The following is a 17465-nucleotide window of genomic DNA, read 5'->3' on the forward strand; positions in this document are numbered from 1 at the left end:
GCAGTTGAAATTGCCTTCCTCCTGAAATCGACTGCCTTCCTCTTGACACCGAATGCCAATGAAAAATTTTACCTGTTTTGAGGTGCCAATGAGTTCTCTGGTAGAATCTAATAATGTATTAATTTCCCTTTTTGCCTTAGTTGCTAGGAAACTCACAAGTCCATTTAAATATAAAATACTATTCCTATTAAAGGCAACACACACACACACACATGCATTCTTTCCAATATGGTTTCTGATCTCTCCACTTTTTTCATGATCTGCTTTTTAGGTGAAGTCACTCAATTGTTTTTGAAATAGGAAGGAATATTATAACTATATTAACAATAGGTGAATAGGATATGTAGAGTTGAAAGAGGGTGTTAAATCATACCAATTACAAAAGAGGTGTTTAAAAAACAATTGCCCAGTGGATAATGAATGCTAAAGTGACTCCTCAAGAATTAGACACCTTGTACAAGGAGTTGGAGGCAGAGATACTTTTCACAGACGCTGGGGCAACAACTCTGCTTTCTCATCCTACCTCTCACCCTCCACTCTCCAGAAATCCTATGCTGCTGCCGACTAAGAATGTATGTCATTTACAACATTCCCTTAAACAAATTGTGTTGGTCTCTATTCTGCTGCAATGTTGACATAAGCAGGTAGTGGTGTGGTAAGAACTCACTCTATCTCAAAGTACAGGGGCTTCATAGTGGTGTCCCTCACATCTGTGTGCCCATCACAGGGCCAGGATCAAAGATGTGCCATGATATGGCTCATGTGCTCTGGCTCGTTCTTTGTAGCCACCTCACCTCCTGAAGCTGCGACCCCGGGGAAAATCAACTGGACTGCAGAGCAGTTGTGTGAGCCCAACCAGGACCCCCTCCCTGAAATGCAGCTCAACAGAAGAATCATGAAACAACACAACAACATATGTACGAAGCAAAGCTGAACGGAAGGAAGCAGGTGACTCAACCACTGAGGAAATGTGAACGCACGAGGATAAAGGCCAGGGGAGATAGCAGAGAAACGGGGACTAGTTAGGAGAGTGGGAATATCAGTATCTTCTCTTCTCCTTTTCAGTTTTCTTTAATGCTGTTTAAATTTGCCCAGTACAAATTTCGGCCTTACAAAATAGATTTTAATAAAACCAACTGTTCATTCCCTCCGCTCTCTTTTCTTTATGAATTTGACCTTCTCGGTGTGAAGATACAGAAGGAAATCTTTGCTCCACTGCTTGCAACGCCAGGATCGTAGAGGCTGGAACAGGGACCTGACATTTTAAAGCCCCTGTTCTCCAGTATCTTTGCTTCTAAATGTCTTTGTGAGTAAAGGCTGTGCTACAAGGAAAAACACGAAGAATCAAAGAGCGAGAAATAACATTGTCCTTGGAAATAATGCCACGAGAAATTTGCAAGGTCGTGACAGAGTGACCATCCCTTTGCAAAACAACTCATAAGATGAGGAAAGAGAAGATTCTAGAAAGATACTGATTCCTTTTCAATGCAATTTGTCAATTATTCACTAAGCCTGGCTTTCAGTCTCTTATAATTTAAGTAAATTCCTTTACAAAGATTCTTTAAATTTCGTCTCTTTACTCTTTTCTTTTTTTCTTTAGGGAAAAATTATTAATAACTAGATTCTCAGAGTCATAAATATAATCACTCAAGATAAGCCTCGATGGGTTTGCAATGGAGTGTTTTGTTGTCTAGAATCAATGTCTATAGCACAACCATCCATCAGGAAAATTTGTTTGTATCAATATCATTTTCTCGGTCCATGAGTGGATACACGGATGGGCTGTTTCTCCTCATCGACTCTTTCTTTTCATTCCTGCCCCTCATCACTTCTTGTGTGTTCTGCGTTAACAAGGGGAAAGGCTTCCAATTTAACTCACTCTCAGACTGAAAAATCTGAATTCAAGGTGAATGAATCAACCATCTCCTCAGCAGATGTGACAAAGAAAGAGAGATAGATTTGATGACATGGAAATGTAAAACACTTATGATTAAATGGGCATAGGACATCAGTAAGTTAGACACCAAAAGTAAATGAGTATGTTATAGATATGATATACATTATACATGCATATAACGATATATAATATACACTCTTACATATGCTATATATTTTATATATTACATATAGTATATATAGCTATACAAACCATAAACATGCAAAGGAGTGCAATTGCACTATTTAAATTATGCAAATTAAAATAGGATACTTTTTTGTATATCAGATTGGCAAAAATGGAAAAGAAATATAATATCCAGGGTTGGCAAGGCTGGGGGAAAATGAGGCATCCCATACACTGCTAATGTTGATAGGAGAGACTGTAAAAATACAAACTCTTCCCCAAGAGCAATTTGGCAACAGTTACCAAAGCCTTAAAAACCCGTCTATCCCCTGTGCCAATGCCACCTGTAGAAAGACAGCCCAAGGAATGATTAGAAATGTGCTTCAAGATTAATGTGCAAGGATGTTTAAAGCAGCAATATGGATAATGTTTTCAAAAACAAGCCATCCAACAAGAAGAAATTACTTAAGGAAACCATGTACTTCTTTGCTAGGATACATTACATAATCATTAAAAATCATGTTCTAAAAACATTTATCAAAGTGGGAAGAGTCGCTGTTTGGTGAAAGAAGCAGGCTTCGTCGCTATGTTCACAACAGCAGTTTTGCAGAAAATTCCCAGTACAAATTTACACACACAGACACACAGGGGATTGGAAAGACAGGAATCAGATTGTCAATAGTGATCGTTTCTAGGTGGAGGAGATTATCAATGATTTGGGGATTTTTTCTTCCTTTGTGTCTTTCTGCGGTTTCTAAGTTTTCTAAATTAAACTCATATTTCTTAGGTCATTAACACACACACACACACACACACACACACACACACACACACACACTTTATTTTAAAAGTCCAGGCTGACTCCTCTACTCCTTATGTTTCCTATGACCCAGACCAAAATGGCCCTTTATTTATCTAGTCTGTGACGGGATGACGACTACTAGCCTTTCACACAAGGCCCAGCAGACCCTGTTCTCATCCTGCCCACACAGCAGACAGCGTAGACAGGTTCAGACTCCACCATTCAATGAGGTGATTTCATAAGTTATAGGTTTATCCTAACGAGGGTTGAATTGAGGTCACAGTTGAGTTGAGGTCACAGTTCCCTATTTAGAGAATTTCCACAGACAGGGTACAAAAGAAAATCCTGACAAAGGTCAGGGCATGATGAAAGAGGTAAGAGAGAAGGAAAGATCTGGTTCCTCGTGGCTCTTCTTGTTGAATGGCTGCAAAGCCACTTCCATGAGGAAAAGAATCATGGAAGACAGACATTTACTGAACCCTGGCTCTGGCCAGTTTCTCAGTGAGAAACAGTCGAGAGCCAGTGGCAATGAACATACGCTTTGGAGTCAGGAAGACTCGAGTTCAAATCCTGGCCCTGCCACCTCCCATCTGTGCACTGGTGACTCTTCCTGGTGGTTCAGTTTCTTCTCCCCAGGGGCTGTGGTGAAGAGTTGGTGGGGGAGGAAAGGGATTCACAAGAAGCCCTAAAAGAGCTTCTGGGGGCAAAAAGACCCTTCCTGGTGGCCACGTTTATTAGTGTGCTCAGTATCATAAGCTTGTAAGCATCTTGTGTGTTATGCATTTTATACCAGGAAGAGCCTCGTCCAGTAGGAAAACAGACCCCAGCACAGTGGTTTGGACATAGTGGTACTCAGTCAATGTCCAGGTTAATAGATGTACCCAGTGCTTTACCACATTACCTATCTGGCCACCAGCATCCCCACTTTACAGATGAAGAAATTCAAAGTAACTTGCCTGTCACTTGACTATTATTGTCCTTATAATTTTATTGATGAGCAATCTGAGAATCAGACAGGATAAGAAGTTTGTTTAAGACACCATAGGTACAAAGTGGCAGAGCAGGGCTTCAAACCCAGACAGTGTCTGTCTCCAGGGCCCAGGCTCTAGCACTGTGACATGTCACCTCTCTCTGGTGTTGGAGTGAGGGACACATTCCCTCAAGTCAACAAAACCTTGGCCACTTTCCATCTCTGTGACAACAGGCAAAGGACAAACTCTTTGCAATTTTGTAAAATGAAGCGACAAAAGTGGCCCCTACCTCAAACCTGATAGGGTTGTCGAGAGATTTAAATGAGTGTATATACATAGAGAGTATTGAAAAGGTGTCTGGCTCATTGTAAGCCCTCAGTACAAACGCTATTATCGTCCAAAGAGTAACCCAAGAAAACATGAGGACATATATTACCCGCATCATGACAGAGTGAAGCAGGACACCACGCTGAGGGAGCTGAGGGGAAGGAGGATTCCAGCTGCCCCCATCTGTGGGTATGAGGGCACGTCTGCTGGGAGGATGCATTGGGGCCGGGCCCCACAGGGGCTGTAGGTATCTACAGGTGCAGAGAAATAAAGCCTTATTTCAGAGGACGGTGTGTTGCTGGTCTGGCCAAGTGTGGACAGAAAAGGGCAGTCTGTGGGTTAACAGGGATCAGATTATGGGCAGCCCGAACATCAGGTTAAGGGGCTCAGCCTCCGCCCTGCAGGCCCCCAGCTCCAGGGCAAAGCATTAGGCATGGCATGGTTTGATCAGATACAAATTTAGAAAGTTCGTTCTGCTGCCAGGGTGCTGAATGGACTGGTGGGCAGATGAGCAAGAAGAGAGGCAAAGAGAGTGAGATGGCCACTGTAGTGTGAAGTGGCAGCAGTGGGGAGCAGGCAAGTGAGTTCTGAGACGTGCTGGGGAGGGTCTAAGCCAGGGGTGTCCAAACTGCGGCCCGCGGGCCAACTGCGGCCCACGATCCATTGTTAATTGGCCCGCAGCAAATTCCAAAAATATATTTAGTTTACTTAAATAAACCACGTGAGGCAATCCATACTGCACCTCGAGTGAGTGGCCCGGCTGTTTGTGTATTTTACCGCATATGGCCCTTGGTGAAAGACGTTGAAAAAAGTTTGGACGCCCCTGGTCTAAGCGCACCATATCTTGGGTGGGGAGACCACGGAGAAGAGGAGCAGGGCAAGGCTACTAACTTGGGAAATGTCCACGACTGGAAGGCGAGAGGAGAGTGCCATCAGAGGGTCAGCCATGAACTAGGACTTCCAGTGAAATTAAAGATTGTCCCTAAGACTGGACAAGAGTTGAAAAGAGAAATAAAAAAAAAAAGACACTCAAAGGAGGCACAGATTCTGTTCAGAGACAGTAACAGCAAGAAGATGGGTGAAGATACAGACACTTGGGGGCAGTGAGGAAGGAATCTGAGGGCCATCGGAACATCTTAACCTTCCCAGTAGACTTAAAATCTCAGGATTGGAAGGACTCTTGGAAGCAGGAGAGGATTAGGTGAGTTGGGAGAACTCTGGGAAAGGCTTGGGGTCCCCAGGGAGAAAGAGGAGGGAGGCAAAAGAAAAGAGATGGAGAAAAAGGATAAAGGTCACGCAAGGTCCAGATATAACAGAGGACATCACACCCTCATCCTCAGAAGGATGGAAATGGCAAAAGAATCCCTACCTCCTCAGGACTTCCCTACTACATGGAGGGTAATTTCTGAAAGCTGGACCACTTTCCTTTTCTTAATCAGGATCCTCTTAATGAAGGCTAGCGTACCATTTCAGATGTGGTTCAAACAAACTACAGGACTTTTAAGTGCAGATGCCCATGTTGTCAAACCACTACTTCCACCTGCATTAATTACGTCTGGAAATGGCTTTCTCTCTCCCCTCATCCAGGGCCCCTGGGGAGGCAGCCAATCAGGGCAGGATGCTGGAAACACGATTCAGGAAGCAGCCAGTCAGGGATAACGCTGTCACACACTGGCCTCTGGGCCATGGATCTGTCTTGCCTTCTTATATTTTTAAGGGTGGTTGGTCAGGACACACAATTCCATCCCACCCCCGGGCTTGGTTACTGCTGTGAAACGACCATGCAGAAGCCAAATTCCAGATAGGAGACATTTTTAAAGCAACTGTCAACGTGGGAATATCAACTACATTGAGTAAATGACTCTGCAATTCAAATCTCTACGACGAATCAGGAGGGCCCCAAGTCCCAGTGTTTCTTCTAATGGCACTTTATTTTTTTATCCCCAACTAAGCGGACACAACCGAAGGTTTTCAAAGCCAAGCGAATGCAGTCAGTAACATTTTTCATGACAATTCTTGCAGAGGCACTTCCGCGGCCATGGTTTTTAAACTTTGGAGGTACAATGGCAACAAGAACCATTTGTGAGGACTACGAGGTAGAATCAAGGGTAGAGGAGTCTGAGACACAGAGAAGCAAAGGGAGCTGCTCCAGGTTACAGCTAAGCCCAGGTCCATTGCGGAAAGCCATCTCTAACCTCTTGGGTACAGACCTCCCTTTCCTTGATTCTCCAATGTATCAGCTGACCTTGCACATCTGGAATCCTACTCCAGATCAGCTAAGGACAGGGACAGGGTCGGTCTGCTTCTCTGGTCAAGTCCATGCGGATAAATGGGGGAAGGGAAAGAATTCTAAAGGCAGGCAGCGCTTCCCAGACCTGGGGTGGTTAAGATTTGCCTGGGGTCTTGTTAAGTTTCAGGCAAGTTGCATTTGTGAATCACTACTTCTAAGGCCCCAACACCTAGGCATTTGGGAATATCCCTTTTGATGTCACTTCTCTGTGTTCCTCCCTGTAGCCTGCAGCTTCAGAAGAGGACATCTTAGGACTTGTTTATGGAGGCTCATATACTGTGTTTCCCCGAAAATAAGACCTAGCCGGACCATCAGCTCTAATGCGCCTTTTGGAGCAAAAATTAAAATAAGACCCAGTCTTATTTTACTATAGTATAAGACCGCGTCTTATATAATACCGGGTCTTATATTAATTTTTGCTCCAAAAGACGCATTAGAGCTGATTGTCCAGCTAGGTCTTATTTTCGGGGAAACACGGTAGTTGCTTTGCATTCAAAGTTGAGAGGATGCTGATATTAAGAAAACTCAGGCAGAGAGGAAACATAACTACAAAACTGGCTGCCAGCTGAAGCAAAACCACAGCCAATTTAGCAGAAGAAACACAAATTCTTAAAGGGGGCGGGGGCTGGAAAAGAAGGAAAAATAAACCCATTTATGCGTTCTCGGTAGAGAATAAAGCAGCTCTTAAACATACAAGTGATTAGCAGGAACTTGGCCTTTACCTGAAATGTTGGGGCTTCTTGAAATCTGAATAGCGTTGTTGTTGCTTTGAAAAACAAAAAGCCAGAAGCTATCCCTCACCCAAACTTGGTTCATTGATTGCTTCAAAATAGAATAAATGATTCTATTTTGGAATCACAGGCACAGTCAGGCTTGGTAAATAACCCATTTCTAGAAATGTGGCTTTCAAATTAAGAGCAAAGTGACAAATGAAATAACCAAAGAGGTCTCATAGAGTTTGGCTGCAGAGGATGAGAAAAGCTGTTGCCCACCCAGGTACAGAGCACATTATTTTTAAAGGCCTTTCACTAAAATACAGTTGACCCTAAAACAATGCAGGGGTAGGGGCGCCGATACCGTGCATTTGAAAATCTAAGTATAACTTAAGTTGGCCCTCCACAGACTCGGATCCCAACCACCCGTTAACTCTTGAACAACGCTGGTTTGAACTTCATGAGTCAACTGGAACAAAATCCATATATAAGTGGATCTGTGCAGTTCAAGCCACGTTATTCAAGGGTCAGCTGTAGTAGTAGAGGGTTTCCTATTTACCAAATTGTTTACACCTATTAAATCATCTGATCACCACAGCCACACCAGGAAGGAGACAGGCGGGAGGCGGCAATGCCCATTTCACAGTCCCAAAGACTGAGGTTCAGAAATGTTACATGATGTGCCCACACAGCCACACAGCCAGCTTCATGGTAAAGTATACACTAAAGCTTCTGGCATTCCCCGATTTTCTATCCAGCACCCACTACATTGCAACACACAGACTTTCTCCCAATATCACACTCAGGAACTAGGGCATTCTGAACTCACCAGCACTGCGTTGGGAGCAGGATCATTCCATTCATTCAGGAATTATTTATTTATTAATTAAAGCACCTACTATGTGCCCCGCACTGTGAAGGTATTGAGGTATGTGAGTGAGCAATGCAGATCAAATCTCGGTTCTCAGAGCTTATTTGCAGTGGGGAAAACAAATAGTGAAACATCCTTCCAGGCAAGTGCACTGAAGAAAATTGAAGCAGGATAAGGGGATGGAGGGGTGGGGTGGGGTGGGGTGGGGATGAGGGGTGCTGCTTCGAAGAGGGAGGCAGGGCTGCAGAGGTATGCAGATGTCATAGCACTTAAAACATTGTGTGACCTGTGGCTATGAGTGGGTCCATGTGCCCCCATCCCCCAATGGCTCCCCGAAGGCAGGGACATGCATTTTTCATCTCTGAGTTCTAAGTACCAGCCGGGGGCCTGGCTGTGGTACATGCTGCTCAGAGCAGTGTAGTTCAATGGTTCTGCATGACCACAGGCTAACACATGCCCCTTTCCCTTGATGTGTGGGCATCAGACTCCCCACTTGGTAAAATGAAGCCTTTGAATGGTTCTTAAAAGGCCCCGAGATATCCGGCACAAAAGGTGACGCCTGCCTGCCTTCTAGCAGGAAGCTGCCATAGTCTTCCAGGAGGCCGGCTCCATAACCCGAGGGCTGGGTTCCCATAGGGGTAAGGCAGAAAGGCCACCTAGTTCCTAATCCCAATAGTGGACCTGGGCTAGTCCATTTCACCTCCCTGAGCACGAGCCTCCTCACCTCTCTGCATCCCCTGGGAGGGAAAAAGCACATGGCACATAGTAGGCACTCACTAACGTCAGCCTCCTCTCTTCACAATAGAGTTCCAGGAAAGCAATGTTCAAACACATGTGCACTGGCCTCATTGTACCACCTCCTGCAGCTGGCACCAGAGGGACCCAGGAAACAAATGGAGAGTCTGATTCCTGCTCCTTGCACCCTTTCCACCTGCTGTGCTATAACAGTGAAATGGAAACATCTGCAGCACAGGAATCTAAAACGCGGCCCCCACCTTAGAGCAAAATTAGAAGTCCGCCGGAGCTTAGTGTTAACATCAGCTTCTTGCTTGGGGTGAGGGTTGGGGTTAAAAAAAAAAAAAAAAAAAAAGGATTGGTTTTGAAAATTTTGTATTTCAGCCTCCATCTACCTCCAGCCATTTCAATGCCATTCCCTCTAATCAGAGTCTCTGGTCCTTGCTGGGTACTAACTAGTCTGGGATCCCTGAGCAGTGGACTTACATGCCATCAAAGAACGTTGCTAGACAGCCAGCTGGAGCCTAGTCCCCCATGGACGTCTGCTTCAATGCAAAGCCCTTTGCAGGGCAGAGGGGGGGTTATGACTCGGAGATGCACATGTGCTGTGAGCATGAACAAACAGGCGTTTGAGGGGCTGGCATGCACTTGACAGGTGTGTACTGGCTGTGTGCTGTGAGGCTGAAGGGAGGCGGAGGTGGGAAGTGACAGCACACACAAAATCCAATTGGTCCTGGGTTAAAGGATCATACTTATCTTTGCAGCTCCATCTAAATGATGACTCCATGGCAGGTAATAAACAATGCTGGGTTTGTCAGAAGAGGGTTGGGGACGAAAGAAAAACCAGAAGCTAGCACTGGAGTGATTCTATACCTCTTTCATGCCCAGCTTCAAGTCAGGAGGCAGGCATCTTCTACTATAAAAATATCAATTCTTAAAAAATAAAGGCTTTCCCTTCCACCCTACAAAATGCTTCTTTGACTTGAACAGTAAATAACCAGTTGAAAGGATTTTTGTCCTGCATACTGTGTTTCCCCAAAAATAAGACCTAGCCGGACAATCAGCTCTAATGCATATTTTGGAGCAAAAATTAATATAAGACCTGGTCTTATTTTACTATAAGACTGGAAATAATATAATATAGTATTATATAATATAGGGTCTTATATAATACCCGGTCTTATATTAATTTTTGCTCCAAAAGATGCATTAGAGCTGACTGTCCTGCTAGGTCTTATTTTCGAGGAAACATGGTAGGTACCATCATTTTCTGAAACCTTCAGGATCAGCTTGAGCCAAACAGACAAGACTAAATTTAAAAAATGGACCCTCTCAATATACTGCATCATACTCTAGATCCAGCACCTAACATCTATTCAAGAAAGGGTTTATTAATAGTGAGCTTTCAATGTGTCACTGCTGGCAGGACCCACAGGACCCAAGCAAGAGTGCAGGGCCCAGGAAAGTCTGTGCACACCCATGAACGTATTACCCATGGTTTCCAAATTGGAATACAGGAATGACACCAGAGGGAGAAACTGTGTTTCAGATACAAAGTTGGAAGTGGTAATGATTTGTAATGGCTTCCGCTAGCCATATACAATGGGAAAATCACAAATGTGTCATTTAGAACATGCCAGGCCAAATACAATGGTTTAGATTAATATGGACAGATTCTTCCCAGGTTTTTATGCAAAGGAAGGGAGGGTGTGTTACCTCTAAGTAAAAAAGGCTGGTCACTGTTTTTGACGTCTGGAATGTTTCAAATTCTAACACGCACCTTGGATGTACCCAGGGGGACGCAGAGACTAATGAAGCCGTTTAATTCTTACCGAGATGAAACACACACATACGTATATACATTCTAGCAGCACTAAATACCCCATGTTCTGCTCCCTGCTACCCGCAGAATCAGGGACTCGGAAAGCCGGCGGCTAAGTGAATGTGATTTTGAGTGCTCCCAGGGTAGTCTTGTGCATGCCACAATCCTACTGTCATTTTCTCATTTACTCTGGAATGGCAGCAGGGTTGGTGTTCTTGGGTCGACGGACAGCAGTCAAGTTCTCGTCAGTACAGTGTGTAACCCGTCAATTTCCTGATTTAGTAGGAGGCTACACAGAGTGCCAAGATTCTCATCTCCCAATGCTTAGCCAACTTTCCTTACTCTGCCTTAAACGAAAGCAATTCCCAAAGAACAAGAAAACATCACATTAGACATTCTAAACGCATTCTGTATAGCACTTACCAAAGGAATCAGACTGTCTGAGCTGGAAGGGGCCTTGGGCAGCCCCTTGCCCACGCATCCTAGGGCACAAAGAGGGTCAGTGACTGGCCCAAGGTCACACAGCAAGCATGTGGCAGAACCCAATGCAGCATCCCTGGTCTGTAGACTCCTTAGCCAATTTATCAAGCATTTTTGGCTGAAAACCTTTGAAAGATCTCATTTTTTATTATTATTGGTTTGGCTCCTGTTCATTCAAGATAGAGTTTTCAAAAATCAAACGTTTCAACATAATTGCAAATAGTAACTGGCTTGCCTTATCTGGACCTGACACTGCTGATTTAGCAAACAAGCTTCAAGAGAGGGATGGGCCCCCCGCTGGACAGAGGGTAAAATGCTCACTGAACTGCTCTGGGTAACAATGGATGCTTGACTTGTCAGAGAGAGAAGTGCAAACACTTTGAATGTTCAATGTACTCTGTTCACTGACTGGGAGGAGGTAAACCTCTCTGACTCACAAACTGTTAAGTATCTTGATTCCTAAAATTTAATTTTCTTTTTATGACACACACACAATCTCTCCTTTGGGAAGCTCAGAAGATCTTTTCCCCCTTTTTCCTATCTGCGGAAGAAAAATAAAGATTTTAAGATTGAAAACATCTCCTTAATAGCTAAAACATGGAAACAACCTAAGTGTCTACTGACAGATGAAAGGAGAAAGTGTGGCGCGTGCACCCCCCACACACACACACACCCACACCCACACCCACACACACAAGAATATTACTCAGCCATAAAAAAGGAAATCCTGCCATTTGTGACAGTCTGGATAAATCTGAGGGGGGCATTATACGACGTGAATATACCCAACACATAAAGACAAGATCTCACTTATATGTGGAATCTGGAAAAGTCAAACTCCCAGAAGCAGAGAATAGAAGGGTGGTTGCCAAGGGGTGGGGGCTGCGGGACGTGGGCCAATGCTGGTCAGAGGGTACAGACTTTCAGTTGTAGGATGAAGAAGTTCTAACGCACACATGGTGACAACAGTTAACCACTCTGTGTTACATACTTGGAAATTTGCTAAGGGAGTGCATCTAAGCGTTCTTAGTGCAAAAATAAAATAACTGTAAGGTGATGGCTACGTCAATCAGCTGGGTTATGGTAATCACCTTACAATGCATAGGTATGTCAATCATCACATGCACACCTTAAATACATCGAATTTTTATTATCCAGGGATACCTTAATAAAGCTGGGGGGAGGAAGCAAAATAAATAAACAACAAACATGGTCAGCCCTCTGTATCCTCAAATGCAGAACTCACAGTTAAAAAAAACAACAACAGACTCATAGAAACAGAGACCAATGGAATGGTTACCAGAAGGGTGGGGGTGAAAACGGGGAAGGGGAATATACAGTTTATAATTTTGTGATAAGTTTCCACGGAGACATGATTACTAGAATTAGTGGTGGTGTGAGCACATTGTAAGGTATAAAAACACCCTACCACTATATTGTACACCTGAAACTAATATTACTAATATAATGTTGCATACCACCTAAGGGTATCTTTTGGGGGTGGTGGGTGTTCTGACACCAATCCCCCATGGATACAGATGGATGACTATAAATAAATAAAATTGAGGAAAAGAAAACATGTCTTCTACTAAATGCAATGTGGTGTCCTGGAACAGAAAAAGCATATAAGCAGAAAAACTGGGGACATTTCAATGAAGTCTGAAGTTCAGTTAACAGGAATGTAACTGCACCTTAAAACCCCTGACACCGTGCCCTAGAGCACTGTCGTTTATAAAGAAGGGCTGGGAGAGAAAGAAAAAGAGGGGCTGGGAGCGGAAATTCTGGTTAAGGGCAGTCTGCACCTGGTAGAGAAGTAAGGCCTCTTTTGGTTTTCAGTTAAGGGACTGAATATCCTTAATTTTGTGGAAATGTGTCAAGTGCCAGGTGTTCTTCTCCACTGTCCCTGAAACTGCCTGCCCATCCTGCAACCCAGAGGCGCTAGTGGAGGCCACAGAGACAGGATCCGCCTCCTCCGTTTTAAATTCCACCCAAGGAAAGCCTGTCCCCCTTTCTCCCTGGAGTTAAGGTGACACAAAGCAGCACTCATTTTGCCTGGAACAGAAAAAGCCTGCTGCTTCTGAAGGGTCAAAAGGGAAGCATTCTGGGCAGGTTATGTGTCTGGCGCTGGCTGGAAGAGGGGCACCCCCAAGTAGAAGCTCATTCTGCTTTAGCAGACGCGTCTGGAGGAAAAGTGACGGGGACAAAGGGGGCTGCTCAGTTCATACAGGCTCCCACACATCCAAGGACAGTTTCTGCTCCTATCAACCTCTCCCCCTGGCAGGGATTAGTTCTGAGGCTTCAAAAACCATGCCATGGGGAATTTAGGTTTTACTCTGGAAGCAACAAGAGTAAGTAAGACCTGGTACTGCTGAGAAGTCACAGAATTAACAGCACCTTGGAGTAGTTCAGGGAGGTTCAGGCAGAAGGTGCAGAGGGTCATCCACGAGATGTGAGAGGGCCAAACTGAAACTCTCAGTCAAGCAGCTCCAGCCTTATAGGCATGACTGAGTCTGGGGTGTGATTTGAAGGGAGAATCTGTGTTTTTAATGTCCAGGTTACTTGAGGCCTTCTCAAAGTCTATCACCTTGTGATGATTAAGTTACCCAAGTCTTTTTGTTTTTCAAATGGTCACTAAAATTGAATCCACGTTTATAAATGACCATTGGGTTCAAGTATCTTTCGAATATAAATTTATCATTTGGGAACTCCAGACCTTTCAGGAACAAAGGCTAATGGATTATTTTTTTTTAATAAATATATGGAATGTCAGCTAAAGGGAAAAGATTGATGTGGGTAGGATGAGACAGAGAGAACACGGGTGCATGGAAACCCACAAGGACTGTTGTCCACTGCAACTTCCCCTTCCCAACAATATAAGCCAATCAGCCTTTTTCCAGAAATAGCAAATACGTTTCCAAAATGCTCAAGGGCCTTCCCCAGGGACAGGTGGGCTAGGAAGCAAATAAGGGAAGCCAAGGTCATAGATGAGATGGTCATGTCCTAGGAGAACAGTCAGGAAGTGAGCCCAAGACACACCTGGCCATAGGTTACTGAATAGCACACAGGAAGCAGCCGTGGACCTTTGCTGCCTAAGAGTTTCCCAGCAGCCAGCAGGCCCTCGAATGGAGTTCAAAACCCCTGCACTGAGAGGACCGGAAGCAGAGGCAAGGGGTGGGCTGGTGAGAAGCTGGGTCATCAGCAGGCCCGAACCCTAGGAAGCATCTTCCCCGCAGAAGCACTTTCCTTTTCCCCAAAACTCTTCACTTCTGGAACACAAAGGTCGTGTGTGTGTGTGTGTGTGTGTGTCTGCAAGGGAACCTTGAATTCACACATAGACCAACATTATTCATCTCATATTCCAACTGGTTTGCAATAGCCCTGGGTGTGAGATTAGCAAACACGCAGATTCCTTTAGACAACACAGTTTCTAGTGATTTAGACAACACAATTTCTAGGAGCTTGTTGCCATAAGGTTATTTTTCTCCATTAACAGACCCAAAAAGTACAACTACTCTCAGGGGAATGGGGGATTTGTTTTGATATTTAGGTAAGGGCCTCATTTCCAACAAGGTTAGGGACACTTATCTGGTCCTGTTGCCTCATTTCCCAAGTAGAGAACGAGAGGTTCTGAGAGGACAAGTGCTTTATCCTGAGATACACAGCCTGGTCCATGAACAGCAGGGTCGGGGCCAGAGCTCTGTAGATGACCAGAACAGCCTCCTCGGGCCACTTGGAGCTAACAAAACTTTCTTTCTGGGGCAAAATCCTACGGAATAATGAGAATAGCCACAGCAGAAGCAGAGGACACTCACTGATTACTAACCATATGCCAAGCAGAAACCTCTCTTTTAATGCTCATAAGAATCCACAGCCACATTTATACTTTGTGATCATATATTTGCCCAAGTATTTGATAATGTCTGTCTCCCACACACTACTAGCCTTTATGCCTAACAAAGGCAGGGTCCATGTCTGCTTTGCCCATCACTATGTCACCAGTGCCTGGCATCTATTTGCTCAATAAACTAGATGCTCCTGTTTTACAGAAACACTTTGAAGAAATGGAGCCCAGAAAGGTCATATGATTTGCCTAAGGACACACAGCATGGAGCTACTGCCACCATGAGTAGCTGCATCACTCTGCCTTGAACTCATCCTCAAACCAGAGCCCTACCTTGACGGCCTCAGCATGAGTCACCCGGGACAGGGATTTGTCGTTAACACGAAGAATCTGGTCCCCGATTCGCAGCCCTTCCTTCTCAGCCAGAGAGCCTGGCTCCACCAGCGATACATAGATGCCCACGCCATGCTCCGAGCCCCCGCGAATGCTGAAGCCCAAGCCCTCATGGGCTTTGGCGCGTCGTAGGCTCACCAGGCGCACCTCCCCCAGCCCCGCGCCGTCGGGGCCGCCCCAGGCGGGTTGCCTGTAGGGGGCGGTGGCGGGCAGGTAGAGGCCCTCGGCGGTGTACTGGTCGAAGAGCAGCTGGTCAGAGCGCGGGATGACCAGACGCAGCATGGGCAGCAGGCGCCGCTTAACAGGGCTGTCCAGCAGCACACGCAGGGTGCTCACCAGGTCGAAGACGTTGCGGCGCGCGTGGTAAGCGTTCAGGCAGTGCGTGAACTGCTCCCGCTCCGCCTCGCTTAGCAGCGCCGTCAGCGCCTGGTGCAGCTGGCGCACGTTGGCAGACAGCAATCGCAGCCCCGTGCCCCCTCCGCTGCCAGCCCCGGCCGCCGAGCCCAGCGAGCCGGTGGAGGACGAGCTCACCGACAGACCGTCCAGCTGCGCGTTCATCTCCCCGCCAAGGCCCGGGCGGACTCCGGGCGCGCGGTGGGGCAGCTGCTGCACTCGCCGGCACCGGCGCGACAGCTGAATCCCGGGGAGCGCGGAGATCGTGGCTGGAGTCTGGGTTTGAGGGCAGAGTGGAGGGCGCTGAGGCAGGGTCTGGATCCCTGGAGACGCAGAGACGGCGGCTGGAGTCTGGGTTTGGGGGCGTAGAAAGAGTGTCTAAATCCTAGGGGTATCGCGGAGACCGCTGCTGAAGTCCCCGGCGCGCTAAGACAGAAGGGGTCGGGGCTGGAGTCCGCGGGGCGCAGAGACGGCGGCTGGAATCCAGAGGACACGGAGACGGCGACGGGATCCGGGGTGACAAGGAGTTGGTGGCTGGAGCCCGGAGGTCGCGGAGACTGCGGCTGGAGTCCGGGGTGGGGGACGCAGAGAAAACAGCTACATTCTGCAGGGCACTGAGACGACGGGTGGATGGAGTGGGGGGCGCAGCAAAGCTGACCGCCCCGTCACACCATGCCCGGGGCTCCCCCAGCCAGGCGGCCCGTTCCTTTCGGGCTGGGGGACCCCAAAGTCATAAGTTGGGGTGGGGGGCGCTCTAATCCCAGAGCCCCACGAATGGCAGCCGGTGGAGCCGCGCGGGCGTCCGGCAGGGGGTGCGGGGCATGTCCAGGGCAGCCCCGGGATGCAGCAGCCCGGGGAACCCCGCGCCCCTGCACCGCCCGGGCGCAGACGGAGCCGCGCGGCCGCGAACCCGGACTTTGCGAACTGTTGAGCCGCCCGGGGCCGATCTTCCGCGAGTTCCGACGCCGTCGCCGCCGCCGGCCCAGTCTCGGCCCCGCCCCTTGCCCCTCCCCCTCCCTCCCCCCCTCCCCCGCGGGCTCTTCAGGAAATGACGTCCCGCCTCGCGCCTGGCGGTTGCCTGGAGACGGGGTGAAACAGTCCAGTCCCAGGGAAGAAAGGGGTGAAAGTGGGGGTAGGGGTGGGAGGAGCTCTGGGGGCTCTGTGAGCCCCTTCCAGAATGGGGGGGTGAACCTCAAAAACTGCCCTTCCGCGATCAAAGCTTGTGATCAGGATCGCTTTGGAGCCATTAGCCAGCTGACTAATTCAAAATTGTGGGGGCAAATAGTCAACTTTTTACCCCTAAAATATTCAATCCTTCAGGCTCAGTTTTCTACTTTAAAACGCTGCCCTCCCTTCTTGCACGCACATGACATACAAGTTCAAGTGTTTATGAAGACGATTGTTGGGCACCTACTGTGTTCAAGATATATATAGAGAGAGAGAGATATATAAAAGCATGTACTGATGTCTGTGGGAGCCAACTCTTGTGTAGAGATAGTTCAGACTACCTTCTGCCCCGTCTCCAGCAGGCGAGAAAGCCGCTTTCAGAAAAATAAAGGATGCACAACACACACACGTGCATGCACACACACAAATGCATGGATATAAAACTGGTAAAATCTGAATAAGGTGGATGGATTGTATCAATGTCAATGTTCAGGGTGTGATCTTGTCCACACTGGGGGAAACTGGGTGACAGGTGCACGGGATGTCTCTGTATTATTTCTTATACCTGCATGTGAATCTACCACAATTATCTCAAAAT

The 17465-nt window shown here is 46.7% G+C and overlaps 1 protein-coding gene across 8 annotated transcripts in view; it reads right to left on the reverse strand.

The window, feature by feature from the left end:
* Positions 1-16725, reverse strand: part of WHRN (whirlin) — an 83769-nt gene extending 67044 nt beyond the window's left edge. For 2 of the 8 annotated variants that reach the window (XM_074330910.1, XM_074330909.1), the window contains exon 1: positions 15248-16724. In XM_074330910.1, the coding sequence (XP_074187011.1) occupies positions 15248-15865 (618 nt within the window). In that variant the 5' untranslated portion in view covers positions 15866-16724. Of the gene's footprint in view, positions 1-15247 lie in introns of all 8 variants that reach the window. The other 6 variants (XM_074330912.1, XM_074330906.1, XM_074330913.1 and 3 more) reach the window with 5 other exon arrangements.
* Positions 16726-17465: the final 740 nt, after the last annotated feature.

The sequence above is a fragment of the Rhinolophus sinicus genome, linkage group LG04 (assembly GCF_036562045.2).
Source record: "Rhinolophus sinicus isolate RSC01 linkage group LG04, ASM3656204v1, whole genome shotgun sequence".
In the NCBI taxonomy this organism is placed as follows: Eukaryota; Metazoa; Chordata; class Mammalia; order Chiroptera; family Rhinolophidae; genus Rhinolophus; species Rhinolophus sinicus.